At 38.7% G+C, this 17,114-nt stretch overlaps 3 protein-coding genes across 3 annotated transcripts; 2 read left to right on the top strand and 1 right to left on the bottom strand.

The window, feature by feature from the left end:
- Positions 1 to 6,719: 6,719 nt before the first annotated feature.
- LOC147764103 (zinc finger protein 862-like) lies at positions 6,720 to 10,569 on the bottom strand. The gene is made up of 4 exons (XM_087002065.1): positions 10,073 to 10,569; positions 9,331 to 9,408; positions 8,184 to 8,730; positions 6,720 to 8,010 (listed from the first exon to the last, which is right to left on the bottom strand). Exons 1-4 carry the CDS (start codon positions 10,206 to 10,208, stop codon positions 6,720 to 6,722), a joined length of 2,052 nt encoding a protein of 683 aa, XP_086858191.1. The 5' UTR covers positions 10,209 to 10,569.
- A 2,039-nt stretch (positions 10,570 to 12,608) lies between these two features.
- LOC147764102 (uncharacterized) lies at positions 12,609 to 13,094 on the top strand. Its single transcript, XM_087002023.1, has one exon. The coding sequence runs from the start codon at positions 12,609 to 12,611 to the stop codon at positions 13,092 to 13,094; it is 486 nt and encodes a 161-aa protein (XP_086858149.1).
- Positions 13,095 to 13,782: 688 nt separating this feature from the next.
- LOC147764101 (uncharacterized) lies at positions 13,783 to 14,715 on the top strand. Its single transcript, XM_087002022.1, has one exon. The coding sequence runs from the start codon at positions 13,783 to 13,785 to the stop codon at positions 14,713 to 14,715; it is 933 nt and encodes a 310-aa protein (XP_086858148.1).
- The last annotated feature ends 2,399 nt before the right edge of the window (positions 14,716 to 17,114 follow it).

The following is a 17,114-nucleotide window of genomic DNA, read 5'->3' as shown; positions in this document are numbered from 1 at the left end:
ACGGTTTGAAACAGTCCAGTAGGAACTGGAACACAATTTTGAGTAGTTATTTGATAGAGAATGGGTTTATCCAGAATGAGGTTGATCCATGTATTTTTACCAAAGGTGATGGTGAAAATGTTGTTATTTTGCTTATTTGGGTTGATGATGTATTGATAGCTGGAAACAATGTATCAGTTATTCATGAGATCAAGGAATTACTCAGTGCAAGATTCCAAATGAAAGATATGGGAAAATTAAGTTACTTTCTAGGAATTGATTTTGAGCAGATTGATGGTCAGATTACCATGAGCCAGAAAAGGTATTTAACCAAAGTACTTGAGAAATTTGAAATGACCGAATGCAAAGGGAGAAGCACTCCTAGCGAGCAAAAACTAGATTTTGTTGAGACAGGTGATACTGTTGATAGTAAGAAGTACAGAGAAGCTATAGGTAGCATTATGTATGCAATGCTGTGCACTAGACCAGACTTATGCTGGATAGTTACGAAGCTTTCTCAGTATTTAGTGAATCCAACAAGTGATCAGTGGATTGCAGTCAAACATGTTTTTAGGTACATTAAGGCGATTGTAGATTACAAGTTAAGCTTCAGGAGATCTGAAGAAAACTTATGTTTATTTGGTTACAGTGATGCTGATTGGGCATCTTCACAAGAAGATAGACGTAGTTATACAGGGTATTGTTTTTCATTAAGTCAAGATGGACCACTTATTTCGTGGAAAGCTAGGAAACAGCCTACTGTAGCACTCTCAACTTGTGAAGCTGAGTACATGGCTCTAGCCGGTGCAGTACACGAGAGACTGTATCTAAGTCAGTTGATTAAGGGGATTGGAAATAGCACATTTTGTGGAGTTAGTCCTGTAACAATTTATGAGGATAACCAAGGTGCTATAGCTTTGATTAAGAATCCTGTGAAACATCAAAGATCCAAGCATATTGATGTGAAATACCATTTTGTTCGTGCAGAATACAACAAGTGTAGTGTTTCTGTGGAATACTGTCCAACCACAGATATGGTGGCTGATTTATTCACAAAGCCTGCAAACAAGTTTAAGTTGGAAAGATTTAAAGATTTCATATTTGGATATTAGATACTGTAATGCATGACAATTGTAAATTCTTGTAATACTGAACAGAGACATTTAATGTAAATGAGAAATGCAAAGAGACTTGGTGCATTTGTAATTGTTGCAAGAATGTAGTTGTTGTGTAAGTTCTGAAATTATGCTTTCAAGTGGGGGTGTTGGAATATGATAACATAATTATCATAATTAATTATGCTGAAATAAATCCCAGCATTCCCTGTTCTTCCGGTTTGCTGTTTTGAAGTGAAAAGGCGTGTTTGTTCGTATCTCCTTGAATCCACTTTATTAAAATGACATCCGTCAGTAGTGCAACATATCCTACCCACTGTCGATATTTGGTTTCATCCAGAGCAGACATCCCCCCCCCCCCCCCCCCCAGTTACGGTTGTGACGAATCAGTCAGCGAGGGCAAGTCTGCTAAATTAGCACAAATTGTATGTCTATAAGCACTATTATTGTCATCGGGGACAAAGGAAATGACGGGTACGTCTCGCTTGCAGATTAGATCTTCAGTTAATTGTTTCTTCCTCTTTGACAAAAGCTATTGAAAGGACAAATGTTGACAAAGGGCCGCGACATGCAGCATCTATTTCACTGGCTTGAAAATTTACCGAGTCTTGCCGACGATGTGGTCGAACAATCAGAACAAGAAAAAAAATTGTTGCATGATTTTGACGTATGGACTAATTGTTTGAGCCCTGAAAATTAATTTTATAATATAAATTAATTTTTTTGGCCGGATTGAATGGGCCTGTCGAAATGCTTGGCACATTACCGTAACACCTAATAAATATCTACAAATTTTTGCTTGGAAGATTTCAATACTTTCTACTGGTTTATAACCCCACATCTCAGCACCATAGAAAAGAATGGGTGTTATCATTCTATCAAAAAGAAAGAAAGCTTCCTTAAAGGAAATACAAGCTTGTTTTTTCAAATATTACCTAATAACAAATAATGCTCCACCCAATTGGTTCATAGACCTGAAGAGCAACTTCACTGTATGCTCTTAATCTGTAATTACAAGACGTGAATAAAAGCTGGTCGAATGATCTTAAAGCACATTTTGGAACATAGTGTTTGAACTAGTTTTTGTAACGGGGTGCTGATTGGTAAAAAATTGCATGCATAAAAGTTAAAATTTTGAATAAAATGTGTGCTCTGACTGGGAGCCAGTGTAACTGCTTTAAAATGGGTGTGATATGTTCCTCCCTGGCTGTGCGGGTTAAAAGACATGCTGAAATATTCTGAATTTGCTTGTTTTTTTATTCGTTCATCAGTACAGCCATAGAGTAAAGAGTTGCAGTAGTCAGAACAAGAGGTGATCGTAGCATGAATAACTGTTGCCACTGAAGATTGTGTAACAGTAACTACGCATGCGCTTCTCTTGTATATTGGATCCGATAGTGCTGCCACGTAGTGTCACTTAGCTTTTACTTGACTGCGGCACTCGGTGGCACGCGTCCGACGCTCTTAGAAGGTTTAGGCCCCAAACGAGGTAAATCAAGATTTAATCTTTCATTATATTATTATTTTTATTAGAAATCAAAACTTTGAAGTTATCGTCTCGATTTACAAGTTGTTTATCACTCAATTTCAGAATTATTGTTAGTTTAAGAAGTTTCCATGTCAGCGTATGTGTTCGTAGGACTACATGTATGTTTTATGTTTATTTTAGTTCCACAGGAATAATATTTCGTCGGAACCGAATGGGAATAAAGATTTTACCACCAACTTGATGCAGTTTTTATTATTTATTTATTTAAAGACGCGTGCTGCTACAGTGGAACACGTAGTGGAACTCGTAGCATGGAGATCGATACAGAGATTATTGCAGACGATGTGGGTGGTGCGGGAAATTTAGAGAGAACTGGAATTGTAGGAGAGATTTGGTTAATATAATATTGGACAAAATGACATTTAATTTGTGAATCATCGACCTTGTATATTTTGAAACATTTCCAAGCTTGATGTGGACGACTGATATGAGAAACTTTTGTTGATTCCCGCCTTGGAAGATGCGAGATTTCCCGCCCTTTGATGGCGCTATGTTCCCGCCTTTGGTAGTGACAAGTTTCCCGCCTCTGATCCAGTGACAGTTCTGCCTACGTAAATTTGTATCACTTTACTACATTTATGGACTCGCGTAATACAATGTATCAATTTATGACTTGAACACTGAAACAAATATATAATTGGACAATTTATTATTTAGATAAAGTGATAGCGTCAATTCATTTGTTTATGTTAACAAACTAGTAGACATTTTAAAGTACTTTTGAACAATTGAAAACAGTAACACAGTGTCAGTTGAATGTTTTTTGCCTGAATGTTTAATTGAGTACGGCAGAGGACAATCCAGGAACACTATGCTAGCACACCACAGCATACACAGCTGATTGCTTTGAATATCTTGCATTAATTTGGTCAAGTTTACGTTGTTGTTTTTACTGTTTAGCTATCTTTAATTTGTGTATTCATTTTTACAGCACCAGATTTACATAGAGCAGATGGGTCATTCCGTGGTATTTGTGTCCTGGGCATAAAATTTTCAAATGTACAAAAATCAATCAAAAGTTGCATTTTCTGAAAGAAGAGACTTCAGGGGATAATAATTTGTACAAGATTTATCTGTATTTTTTGAATTCATGATTTTATAGCGCATTAAACTTGAAAAATGTGAAAATTAGCATTACGGACGGAATTTTTTATTTTTTGCATATAACACTCAAAATAAATTTTAATCAATATTTTTCAATTGAGACATAAATTACAGCAAGTCTTTGGGGTAAACACATAAAAAATCAAGTGAAATCTTAAAAAAATAGTTAATTAATCATTAATCCAAAGTCATTTTTTCCGTCCGTAATGATTTGGGCTCTATTTTTTAAGTTTTTTTAAAGACTACTTGGCAGAAAAAAAATTCCTTTCATATTCTCCTCATACTAGTCCTATGTTTACCAAATATCCCCAAAATTTTTTTTAAACATATTTGAAGACAAATTAATTTCATAATAAAAAATCATTACGGACGGAAAATTAGCATTACGGACGGAAAGGCATAGCTACCTGGCTATTACATTTCTACTGAGTGGTTTCATGTGGCATACTCAAGTAATTGATTTATGAATTTCAAAACTAAAGAAGAACTGTTTCCCTTATAAAGATTTATTTAAAAAAAAAAGATTATTCAAAAATGCAGGATTTAAAGTCAAAAAGTGCTTTTTCTTACCTGGCAAGACTTGTCAACGTCTGTCTCACTTGTCAATTAGTGGCATTTAAATTGCACCTTAAGGATCACTTATGATCATGGCTTCTCCTGGATATTTTCAGTTACTTTGATTGCAATTTGAAGATGAAATGTGCTTTTGATCACTTACCTGTCATATACAAGTTGTATATACCTGGGAGATGAGCAGTAAGATAATTACTGACCACAGTTAATCAAAGATGACTAGAGGCCAGGCCTTTGTTCTAGCACCATGCCACTTACCTGAAATTATCTATCAGTTATCTACATTGAGCAGTGGTGGCTTGTCAGGCACAGCACATACATGGTAACGGCAGGTAGAAAGCATGGGAATTTTTAATTGTTTTATGCCCACCCTGGAAAGGGGGCATATATAGCGTTCCTTATGACATTTGTCTGTTCACACCGTGATTCATTCCATTGTCTAGCCTGCTTGGTTCTATAGTCTTGAATCTTTGTTTAAATAAGAAGGTATGTCTTTAGTCAATCTACCAGCGTGTGATGTTACTTTGAAGGAAATCAGACGTTCTGTGAGTGTCCCCTCTCTAGTAAATGAAAGGGCAGAACTCAAGAAACGTATACGGCCATTGACTGAAAAGGGTATACAGTGGCAGATGGATAGAAATAGACAGCATTTGCGAAATGCAATATCTAGTTGGCGCAAGCAAGCGGCCAAGCTTGAAATAATAGCTGATGACTGTAGTGATGTAGGCCTTCTAAGGACTACACGGAATGAAATCTGTACAGCTTTAGATTGTGTACAGAAATCCTTTCATGATGTTGAAACATGTGGTGGTTTAGATGAAGATTTTAGGGTAAAGGTAGAGACCATAGAGGAAGAACATTTGCACCTTCTCAGAAGGACAGGTAATCGTATTAGGTTGCTTGAGTTGGATGATCAAGGTTCGCATATTTCTAGACAATCTTGTCGTAGGTCCTTTTCTAAATCTGAAGTAGCCAGCGAAAGATCGCACAGGTCAAGAATTGAAACTCTCCAGGCTCAGATTAAACATTCTGAGTTGGAAGAACAGAAAAGACATGAGCTTCTGAAAATCCAATCAGAATTGAAACGCTTACAGTTGAATAAAGAGCTAGAAATAGTCCAAGCAGAGTTATTAGATGATGTTGCATATGTTGATAAGGATCAAATGCCTATGAAGTCTGAATCTCGTAATGACCATGCAGTCCGTCCCAAGGCTCTCCTCAGCTGTGACACTTATGAATCCCTTGTTCAAAATCTGCTAATAAGCAGACTTCCAATTCCAGAACCTGCAATTTTTGATGGTAGCTCATTGCAGTATCCAAGCTGGAAAGCAGCATTCACAGCTCTTATCTCTCACCACAAAATACCCAACATAGAAAGGTTGTACTACTTAAAGAAGTATGTCAGAGGAGTGGCAAAAGAGTGCATAGAGGGTTGTTTTCTTATCAGCACAGAAAATTCATTTGACGAGGCCATGTCCATCTTGGAAGAAAGGTTTGGCAGTCCATTTGCCATTGTCTCAGCCTTCAGAGATAAAGTTAGTAAGTGGCCAAAGGTATCTGGGTCAGATGGTACTGGACTTTTGAAATTGTCTGATTTCCTTAATCAAATAAAAGCAGCCATGTCTTGTTATCCTGGGCTGAATATCCTTAATGATGAAAGAGAAAACCAAAACATTCTACATAAGTTACCTGACTGGCTTATAGCTAGGTGGGGTAGAATGGTCGTTGAACGGAAAGCAAAGGGTTCTTTCCCAACCTTTAATGAATTTGCAGAATTCTTGAGCAAGGAAGCAAAGATTGCTAGTGACCCTGTTCAGGGGTCAAAATGTTTAGAAAATCATACTTTCCCTGCCAGGAAAGTGACTTTGTACATTACTTTCCCTGCAAGAAAGTAGCTTTCCCTGATTACCAAATCATGAAAACCAATTTCCCTGATATTTAATTACATAATTTTTAATATGATGATGTATCAAGGAAAGAACATATTTTAGAGAAATGTATGTTTATTGTTATAAAATAAACTAACATGACATCCATATATATACAGTGTTTGTGGCAATAACTGGGTTTATTTATCAACATTAATAATAATGTGAATAAAATCTACCAAATACACATACTTACGAAAAAAAAAACCTGTGACAGATCAAGAACTTGTCTACTACTCCACGCGTCTTGAAAAAATGTAACATGCTTAATGAAGGGTCTACTGTACCTAATCATCATCATCACCATCAGACTCGGTATCATGGTCAGTCTCACTGTCACTAATTCTGAACTTATCAGAGCTTTCTGTGGTACTTGAACAGTCTTTCTGGCATATTTCTTTGGGTCCAGGACTCTCCTGCCATCTGCTAACCACTTTCCATAGGCAGAATCTGGTACAAACTTGTCCAATTTTACTTAACTGTCATGAGATTTGACAAAGAAGATGGTGTAAGTGAAGCTCTCCAATCAGTTTTTATCCGTTTCATTAGAGAAAAGCCCCTTTCTGCATCTGCAGTGCTGACTGGCAACACCATTACAATGGCCAAGAGGGCACAAATGTTGGGGTATATGTCTTTATGCACAGTCAACATTCTACTAAGAAAAGAAACTATATCCTGGCCCTTTTCGTGAAGCTCTAGCACAGATTTTTTGAACTGCGGCCATTCAACCTGGCACATGCTTGTTTTAAAGCCAGCATTGTCTAGTGTCCTCCTAAAATGTTCCGAAAGCTTTTCAATTATCTCATCTCCATACTCCTCAAATTTGACACTATTTTTGGATGGCCATTTACTAACATTAAACACTTGTACATTCTCACACACAGAATCCTGGTCCCTCAATACATCTCCAAACCGCTCTTCAATTGTACTTATGCTGTCCTTCAAAAACTGGGTTAAATCATTCACAATGGCACCCTTACATTTCTCAATATTTTCTCCTCTACCAAGTCGTACAGTTTCACCTTTGAATTCAAATTCTTCAAGGTCTACAGTTTTGGCTGATTCCTCAACCTTTTCCTCTACGTTGAACCTTTTCAGCAATCTGAGTGTTGCCTTAATTCTGCTTTGAGCACAGGACATTATGTATGAGGATTCCTGCAAGGCCAAGCTGATTGACTGAAGGATTTCAAGTATCTCCTGCACAACAGGAAGGGCAATCACAATCTTTAAATTTGTCAAGGTATTGTTTATCTTTTTGGCTTTTCCCAATATCTCAGCTCTTTTACTTCCAATACCTTCCACTATCTGGGTAGTGTGCACAACCAGTGGCTTCCATAACTTTTTCAAGACAGTTACAGCTCTTGATCTGTGGGATATCCACCTTGTTCCCATTACATTCTCTGGGCTGTTGAAAGCAATGTTATGTGTGCTGCAGGTAGTTTTCAGAGCTTCCTTCTGCACAGATGATGATTTGTAGAGCTTGTAGATAAGCTGACACAAGTCGGAAAACTCTTGCACAACAGAACTTTTTTTCCCGCCATCTCTGATAGCCAACTCAAACCTATGGGCCAAGCAGTGTATGCCAACTGTCTTGGGCATCAATTCACAAAATCTGCGGTACACACCATTTCTAACTCCAAAATTTACACTTGCGCCATCAGCCACAAATGCTATAAGGCCTTTCAAATCATCTACACCTACATAGTTCTTGATACTGTCACACAAATGGTCAAAAATATGTTCAGCATCTGGTTTCTCTACACTGGAGATACAAAGAAACACAGTTCTTGGTTGGTTTTCATCAGTAAGATATCGAACATAGACAATTTCTTCCTCTAGGGAAGCACTGTCAGTACACCCATCACACAGTATTGGAAAAAAAAACCTTTTCTAATATTTGTGGCAAGATTGTCTCTTAAATCCTTTGCAATATACTTGATAAACTCAGCACATGATTTATCTGATGAGAAACGTGTGGTCAGATTTTTTGATGCACCAACTCTCTCCAAAAGTTCTAATTCCCCAGAGAAGGAGGTGTAAGGTTGGTTACAAATAGCTACTTTGAATGCAGTAATAAATTTTGCATGCTTCAACTGTGTTTCAGATTCTTCTATCTTCATGAAACTTTTTTGTAAAGGTTTTCTTTCTGGTGGAGTCATTTGAGACAAAGCTGCTGCTGTACAACGTTTATGGAGATCACTTTCCTGATGACCCAAGATGACTGGCAGTTTGAAAGTCCTGCACCCCTCAATAAATGCTATGCTGTGTGGACCCAATTTACCTATCTTCTTGTGGTTTGAAACACAGTACGAGCACCATATTTTGTCATCATCATTCATAAGCCAGGGTCTGCCGATTTTCCAAGATTCTTGAAATGTTCTGGAGCGTTTTTCTTTCTCGTACCTAACTTCCTTTACAGAAAGTTTACCTTTACTTGGCCTTCCTCGCCTTTGTTGATTGCTGAATGATGACGAAGGTTGTACTGCAAGAACAAAAATTGAATAATGTATTCTTTTAAATGGAGAACAAAACACCTAAATTACTGCATTTATCAGGCTGTGTGTGTGTGTGTGTGTGTGTGAGAGAGAGAGAGTTTTTGTCTTTAAATAGTTGTTTGTGTGCATGTGTGTGTATATGTTAAAGGCCCTGATCAAATCTATTCCTATGCATAAAAAGCCCAGATGTATTTTACAAATCACAGGTAATGAAATACAAGTATTTCTCATTTGCCACACCTGTAAGTATCATAATATGTGCCTTGGTCTAAGACATCTCCTGCACATGCCATACAAACAAACTGGCAGCTTGGCCAATTAACTTGGTCAATTAACTTGCCCCTTATGCTGTTAACAATGCAAAAAACAACAAAGAATGGGCCCAGCCAGGCCTTAATAAACTTGGGGTCTGGGCTTTTTATGCATGGGACTAGATTTGGTCTGGGCCTTTGACACACATATATATATATATATATATATATATATATATATATATATATATATATATATATGATCTCTCTCAATACAAGTTGTCTGTTTCAAATTCGTTTTTTTTTAAGCTTTAAAAAGAAATTAAATTTTTTTACCATTTTGCTCCTGAACTTCATCAGATTCAGTAAAACTGTCACTGTCGAAATTTTCCATTGGTTCATCTTCTTTGGCAGCTAAAAAGTATTAGTGGTTGATTGTGATTTTACTTTAATTATATACAAATACAGAAAAATTACTGGAAAGTGTTGACGAGAACAGTAATGTGAATATTTAATCATAAAACAATGAAAATAAGGGAGACTCTGGACATATCAATTATCATGAAACCATGGTCAAGCCAATAAAACAATTGGACCTATTTTAAGTGTGCACAGTGATTAATTTCATTCAAAACTTGTGTCATTACTTACTAGTTGGGCAATTTTATACAAATTAGAAAAGGAGAAGTTGAAGAAGTGCAGTGGAATTTCCATATTAAAAACACCCCTTTGTCAGATGTAAAGGGAATAAAGATCTCAGGTCCTTAATTTTAAGGCTAGAATAACGCATGACATCTATAAAATGTTCGTTGGTCGATAGGAGTTCATTGAAAAACAAACCAATCACTTCACAAACAGACTAATTTAGTCTAAATAGAGGCTCTTAAGAAAAACCGAAAATTGGAGGATAAGGAAAAAAATCAGTCTGTGAAATGGCCGATTTGTTTTTCAATACATCATGTCACCAACAAAGAGAATAAGGTAGGGCAGTTTTTATGTTTACCACGTAACAGGAAAGTAATAACGTCATGTATAGTTCATTAGATACGAAACTTGTTAGGCATTGTTTACGACGTACCTGCATCGTGGCCATGTGCGCCCGCTTCACCCTCAGTTATTGTGTCCTCAAGTTCTTGTTTAGCGAGTTTGCTCGTTTTTTCCATGCTTTCATCTTTGCCTTTTCGCTTGGAGAAACCAAACTTAAAGAGAGACATTTTCAGGACACCAAACGTGAGCCCGTCTTTAGCGCGCAACCTTGCTTCAGCCGATCGTGCATGGAGGGATGAATGATACTAGTTCCCCGTATTACGCTGCATGGTGCGTGCCGTTGTGTATGATTGGGCGCTGCGTCTAGCATTGTTCCCGCACATTATTTTGTTCTCACAAGCTTCGTATGTTTGTACCTGTCTATGTTATACCCGCTAGCTGCGCAGGCTTGTTTCTTTCTATGTCAAACATTGTGTAAATTGGAAAGGGAACGAGTCAGATATTTTAGCAGACATCCACAAAGGGGCATTGTGGGATACTACTGTGAGTGAACGATTTTGATTGACAACTCTCATGAAATTCAAAAGGAGGCCCCGTTACAAATTTTAGCTAGTCACGTGAGTGTGTCCTTAGTTTCAGAGTATGTGCAGTACTACCGTATAGCTTTTTTGCGTTGTAGAAAATGGTTAAATAAATGTATTAGTACAACTTAGTGCCAGGAAATGAGTTTTATTATAGGTCGGGAAAGCGACCTTTAATAGCGATTTCCCGAGAGGTTTTTGCATTTCCCGGACCTTTTCAATGATTTACCGGACGGGAAAGTAAGACTTGACATAGCTTTCCCGAGCTCGCAATAGCTATCCCTCGGGAAAGCGGGAAAGCAACATTTCGACCCCTGCTGTTGTGTCTGTTCAGTCTTTAAAACAAAGGGGTAAAGAAGGACCCAAGGGTGATAAAAGGTTGAGCTCATTCTTCCTTAATGATAATGAAAGTGAGTCAAGGCAAAGGGAGCAGGCACAAAATGTAAGACCTGCTGTGAGTACTAGTAGACGTACTCAAAGTAGAAGTCAGACTCATGTAGATACAGTCAATTATAGACAGAGTTCAAACAGACGAACAAACATCGCAAAATGTCATTTGTGTAAAGGGCCCCATGATCTGGATAACTGTAGCCAGTTTAAGGCCAAACCTTTGCCAGAACGTGAAAGGTATGTAAGAGAGCAATTTCTATGTTTTAAATGTCTCTCACCAGGGCATCAATCCAAGGATTGCTTAGCCATAAAGGCTTGTCAAACCTGTAACAAATTACACCCTACTAGCCTCCATAAGACCCCACGTCAGACAAGTAGTACAGGCCCTCATACAAGTTCTCTGTCTTTCATGAGTGAGACCGTAGACCGAGACAAGACTTCCATGATTGTACCAGTGTGGTTATCTCATACCAGTGAACCTGAGAAGGAATGCTTGGTATATGCTCTTCTTGATACCCAATCAGACACTACCTTTGTCTCTGACAGTGTGGTTAAGGACTTAGATATGACAGGGACTCCTACAAATCTGTCGACCATGACTACCAGCGCGACAATTGAGACAAATAGAATGACTGGTTTACAGATTAGAGGTTATAGAAATGATGAAAAAATTATGTTGCCTGTTACATATACAAGGAAGTCGATTCCGGCAAATAGAGATCACATCCCTACATACGACACAGCTAGAAAGTGGCTGTACTTGAGTGGCATGGCAGATAGTTTGCCACCACTATTAGATGTAGATATAGGACTTTTAGTAGGATATAATTGTCCTAAAGCTCTGTTGCCCACTGAGGTGATAGCACCTCAAGGCAATGGCCCATTTGCACAGAAAACGGTGTTGGGTTGGGGAATAGTAGGCATACATGTAGTTGAACCCCTTGTTGAAGAGTCCTTAGACCCCATAGGAGTTAGCCATAGGGTGTTAACCTATAGGTCGTCTGTAGATAAGGTCTCATTTGCTGTACGCAACAGTGTCAAAGAAGTAGTGACTGACACTGCAGGGGATTTGGAAGCCATTGCCCCATCTCGTTTAGACCGTCAATTTCTAGATATTATGGAAAAGGGATGTAAAAAAAGTGACAATGGAGTGCACTATGAGATGCCACTCCCATTTAGAAATAGTAAACCCCGTCTCCCAAGCAATAGGGATCAGGCATTGTCTAGACTTATGACTCTGAAGAAAAGATTTGTGCGTGACCCTGATTTCAAGAAAGATTATTACACTTTCATGAATGACATTCTCTCTAACGAGTATGCAGAGAGGGTGCCTATAGAGGACTTAGACAAAGGGGGGTCATGGTATATTCCTCACCATGGGGTATATCAACCAAATAAGCCCAAAAAGATACGGGTTGTGTTTGATTGTGCTGCTAGGCATCAAAATAGGTGTCTAAATGATGAGCTACTTACGGCCAGGACATGATGAACTCATTGTTTGGAGTTCTTTGCAGGTTTAGACAAGAACACGTTTCTGTTACATGTGATGTGCAGCAAATGTTTTTCCAATTTAAAGTGTCTGAGAGCCACAGAGATTTCCTTCATTTTCTCTGGTGGCCAACAGACGATTTTTCACTTGCCCCAGTCGACTACAGGATGAAGGTACATTTGTTTGGTGCCACCTCTTCTCCTGGGTGCTCAACCTATGGCTTCAGACAGATGGCGTTAGATTCTCAGGCCGAGTTTGGAGATGGTGTTACCAATTTCTTGCTACACAACTTCTATGTTGATGATGGATTGATATCCCTTCCTTCAGTTGATGAAGCCAGGAACTTAGTTGTTAGTAGTATGAAGGCATGCAAAAATAGTGGTTTGCACCTTCACAAGTTCACTTCCAATAGGAAGGAAGTACTTGATGTTGTTGAGAAGGATGATAGGGCAGTAGAGGTCCAGAATATAAACCTAGACAAATCTGTTATCGAACGTGTTCTAGGTGTCCAGTGGTGTATTCTATCAGACGCGTTTAAATTTAGGATAGTGGTGTCTGATAAGCCTTACACGAGAAGAGGGATTTTGTCCACGGTTAATTCCGTTTTTGACCCCTTGGGATTTTTGGCTCCATTCATCCTGGTAGCACCCTGAGCTTCAGAGCTAACTTGACACTAACCTTTTCACTGTAGCCGATCTCCATCGTGTCAAGTAACCTCTGACGAAAATAGTTTGACCTATTTTATATAAGCCAATCGAATCCATGTTTCAAAATTTTTCACCAAAGTTTGGTGAAAACGCTGATTGGTTGATCGTCAATCGGCAATCCTCGGCTGATTCCGCAAGCTCCATACTAACAACATAGTTAGTGTCGAGTGCAGAGACATCCGAGTAGTTCCGAGTGGTTCCGAGTGCATAACCGTACACAAAGAAAGCATGGAGTTTATCGGAATTGAAACCAGAGCAGTATGATGCCCTGCATCATTATCTACTGAGGGATGATGTATTTTGCGTGCTGCCCACAGGTTACGGCAAGTCCCTGATATTCAGCCTAATCTTTGATTGGTCCGGATTTGAAGAAAGCGCGTTTTGACTCGTTTGCGTTCATTGGCTAGATCGTTCAATGAGTCATTGAGTGCGGGCTTTAAATTTGATTGGCGGGCAGCGGGGGCACTCGAATCTGGTCAGAGGTTACTTGACACGATGGAGATAGGCTACTGTGAAAAGGTTAGTGTCAAGTTAGCTCTGAAGCTCAGGGTGCCTGGTAGGGAAGCTTATCCTACAGGAATTATGCAAAGAAAACACTGATTGGGACGCACCCCTATCAGATCACCTGAGGCCCATGTGGGAAAGATGGAGAGCTAGTCTCCCACTATTAGTAGATCTCAGTGTAGCTAGATGTTTTAAACCTGACAACTTTGGTCTTGTAAAATCTGCTGCACTGCATCATTTTTCTGATGCAAGTGAGAAAGCCTATGGGCAATGTTCTTATCTCCAATTGATTGATGAAAATGACTCTGTGCACTGCACGCTTGTCTGTGGGAAAAGTGGGGTGGCTCCTCTCAAGGTTTTGTCAATTCCTCGCATGGAATTATTGGCTGCAACATTGTCAGTTCAGGTGAGTTCAGTTCTGACAAAGGAACTAGACATTCAGGACATACAGCACTTTTTTTGGACCGATAGTAAAGTTGTCTTGGGCTACTTAGCCAATGAAGCTCGCAGATTTAAGGTTTATGTTGCAAATCGTGTCCAATACATCCAAAATCAGTCAGAGATTTCTCAGTGGAAATATGTTGCCTCGGCAGACAACCCTGCAGATCATGCATCCAGGGGATTGCTTGCCTCTGACCTGGTTCAAAACAGCTTGTGGTTTTCAGGCCCTGCATTTCTTAGAGACCCTGAGTGTAACCAAGATTCTGACAGTCCAAAAGTTGTAGATGAAAATGATCCTGAGGTTCGCTCAAAGAATGTTGCATTTGCTACTACTCACACAAATGATGCCCATGCTGAATTTGATTTGAATAGGTTCAGCCATGTGTCTAGTTGGGATAGACTTCTCAAGACAGTAGCTTTGTGTCTGAGGTTCAAAGAGATATTGCTCTCTAAAGTCAGGAAGAGAACCCTCAAATCAATTTCTGGACCACTGACAGTTGACAATTTACAAGAGGCTGAGAGCTGTGTTGTCAAATTAGTCCAAAGAGTCTCATTTAGACTTGATTATGAAGCTTTACGTCGTATGAAATGTGCCCCTCGGTCTTCTAGAGACAAGAAGTAAAATCACCAGCTCCCTAGATCAAGTATAATACATCGTTTAGATCCATATATGGATGACGCAGGCATAGTCAGGGTAGGTGGTAGGATGCCAATTGCCTCGGGTATTGTAGCCCATCCTGCTATTATTCCTAGAAAAGGTCACATCACCTCACTCATAGTGAGACATTTTCACAGTGTGACTGGACATCAGGGTCGTGGAATGACCACAAATGCCATTAGATCACATGGACTATGGATACTTGGTTGTAGCTCTGCTGTTTCCCAGCAGATGTATCAATGTGTCCATTGTAGGAGAACACGTGGAGCTGTGCAAGAGCAGAAGATGTCAGATCTGCCATCAGACCGTGTTCAACCATTTCCTCCTTTTACCTATTGTGCTGTCGATTATTTTGGCCCGTTTTTGATCAAGGAAGGTAGAAAAGAACTGAAGAGGTATGGTGCTCTTTTCACTTGCCTTGCCTCAAGAGCAGTTCACATAGAAGTGTGTGATTCTCTCAACACTGATGACTTTATCAATGCTTTGAGAAGGTTCATAGCTTTGAGAGGTCCTGTAAGACAAATTTGTTGTGACCAAGGCTCAAATTTTGTTGGTGCACGGTCAGAGTTGTCAAAATGTGTCAAAGAAATGGAAGTAGGTAAAATTCAGAATTACCTTTTCCATAAAAAATGTGACTTCATTACCTTTAAGATGAAATTCCCTACAGCCAGTCAGATGGGGGGAGTTTGGGAGCGCCAGATAAGAACAGCCCGTTCTATCTTGAACTCTCTTTTATTGTCTGCAACATCCCAGTTGAATGATAGTGCTTTACGCACCTTTATGTCTGAGGTCATGGCAATTATAAATTGCAGACCTTTGACTGTCGATTGTTTAAATGACCCAATGTCACCAGAACCATTGACACCAAATCACATTTTAACTGGCAAATCCAGTGTGGTGTGCCCCCCACCTGGTGAATTTCAGAGAGAGGATCTTTACTTAAGAAAATACTGGAGACGTGTACAGTATTTAGCTGATCAATTTTGGAAGAGATGGAGCAAAGAATATCTATCTCAGTTGCAGTCTAGACAAAAATGGTGTAAGTTTAGAAAAAATCTGCAAAATGGAGACATTGTTTTAGTCAAGGATGAAAATTTGCCTAGAAACTCTTGGCCTCTAGCCAGAGTGCACAGTGTGTATCCAAGTGAGGATGGATACATTAGGAAAGTTCAAGTCGCAATGAGCACTAAATGTTTGGATTCTCGTGGTCGACGAGACAGTCCACTTATGCTTTTGGACAGGCCCATTCAGAAATTAGTATTCATAATGCCCAACCCAAACTTTGAATAAAATGATTGCTTTAACCAGGGTGTATTCCCTGTCGGGAGCCAATGTTTTTCTCCTGCTACAACTGTCTGTTGATTGCATATGTATGATGTGCTGTGTATGACTTGCCACAACACAATTTTGCTATTAATCTTTGAGCTATTTTGTAATGTTTAGAGATTCGTAATTGTTAACGTTAGTTAACTAGTATGTAATGTTTAGAGATTCGTAATTGTTAACGTTAGTTAGTTAACTAGTATGTTATGTTTAGAGATTTATAATTGCAATTGTTAACGTTAGTTTAATTAACTAGTATGCAATGTTTAATGATTCATAATTGTAAGTGTTAAAGGTAGTATTGTTGCTTGACAAGCATCTGACATTAAATATCTTTAAAATATTGTTATATGCTGACATTAAATAGCTTATGAGAATTTCAAGTTTGTGGAAAATACAATTTTATGTAAATGTGTATTTTGAGGAGCCATGTAACAGTAACTACGCATGCGCTTCTCTTGTATATTGGATCCGATAGTGCTGCCACGTAGTGTCACTTAGCTTTTACTTGACGGCGGCACGCGTCCGACGCTCTTAGGTTTAGGCCCCAAACGAGGTAAATCAAGATTTAATCTTTCATTATATTATTATTTTTATTAGAAATCAAAACTTTGAAGTTATCGTCTCGATTTACAAGTTGTTTATCACTCAATTTCAGAATTATTGTTAGTTTAAGAAGTTTCCATGTCAGCGTATGTGTTCGTAGGACTACATGTATGTTTTATGTTTATTTTAGTTCCACGGGAATAATATTTCGTCGGAACCGAATGGGAATAATATTTCGTCGGAACCGAATGGGAATAAAGATTTTACCACCAACTTGATGCAGTTTTTATTATTTATTTATTTAAAGACGCGTGCTGCTACAGATTGATCCAGGTAGTTTCTAATATTTAGCACCAATGTTTCTAATGTTAAAAATACATGATTGAGTGATATTTGATATTTGTCTATCCTTGGAGATAGTGAAATCAAAGTAGACACCCATGTAAAGAGTTCACAACACTGGTGCCTACTAGTAATTCAACTTGTAGATCCTG

The sequence above is a fragment of the Lingula anatina genome, chromosome 1, assembly GCF_051362555.1.
Source record: "Lingula anatina isolate TDL-2025a chromosome 1, LinAna3.0, whole genome shotgun sequence".
In the NCBI taxonomy this organism is placed as follows: Eukaryota; Metazoa; Brachiopoda; class Lingulata; order Lingulida; family Lingulidae; genus Lingula; species Lingula anatina.
This window is presented reverse-complemented; position numbering and strand designations above follow the sequence as displayed.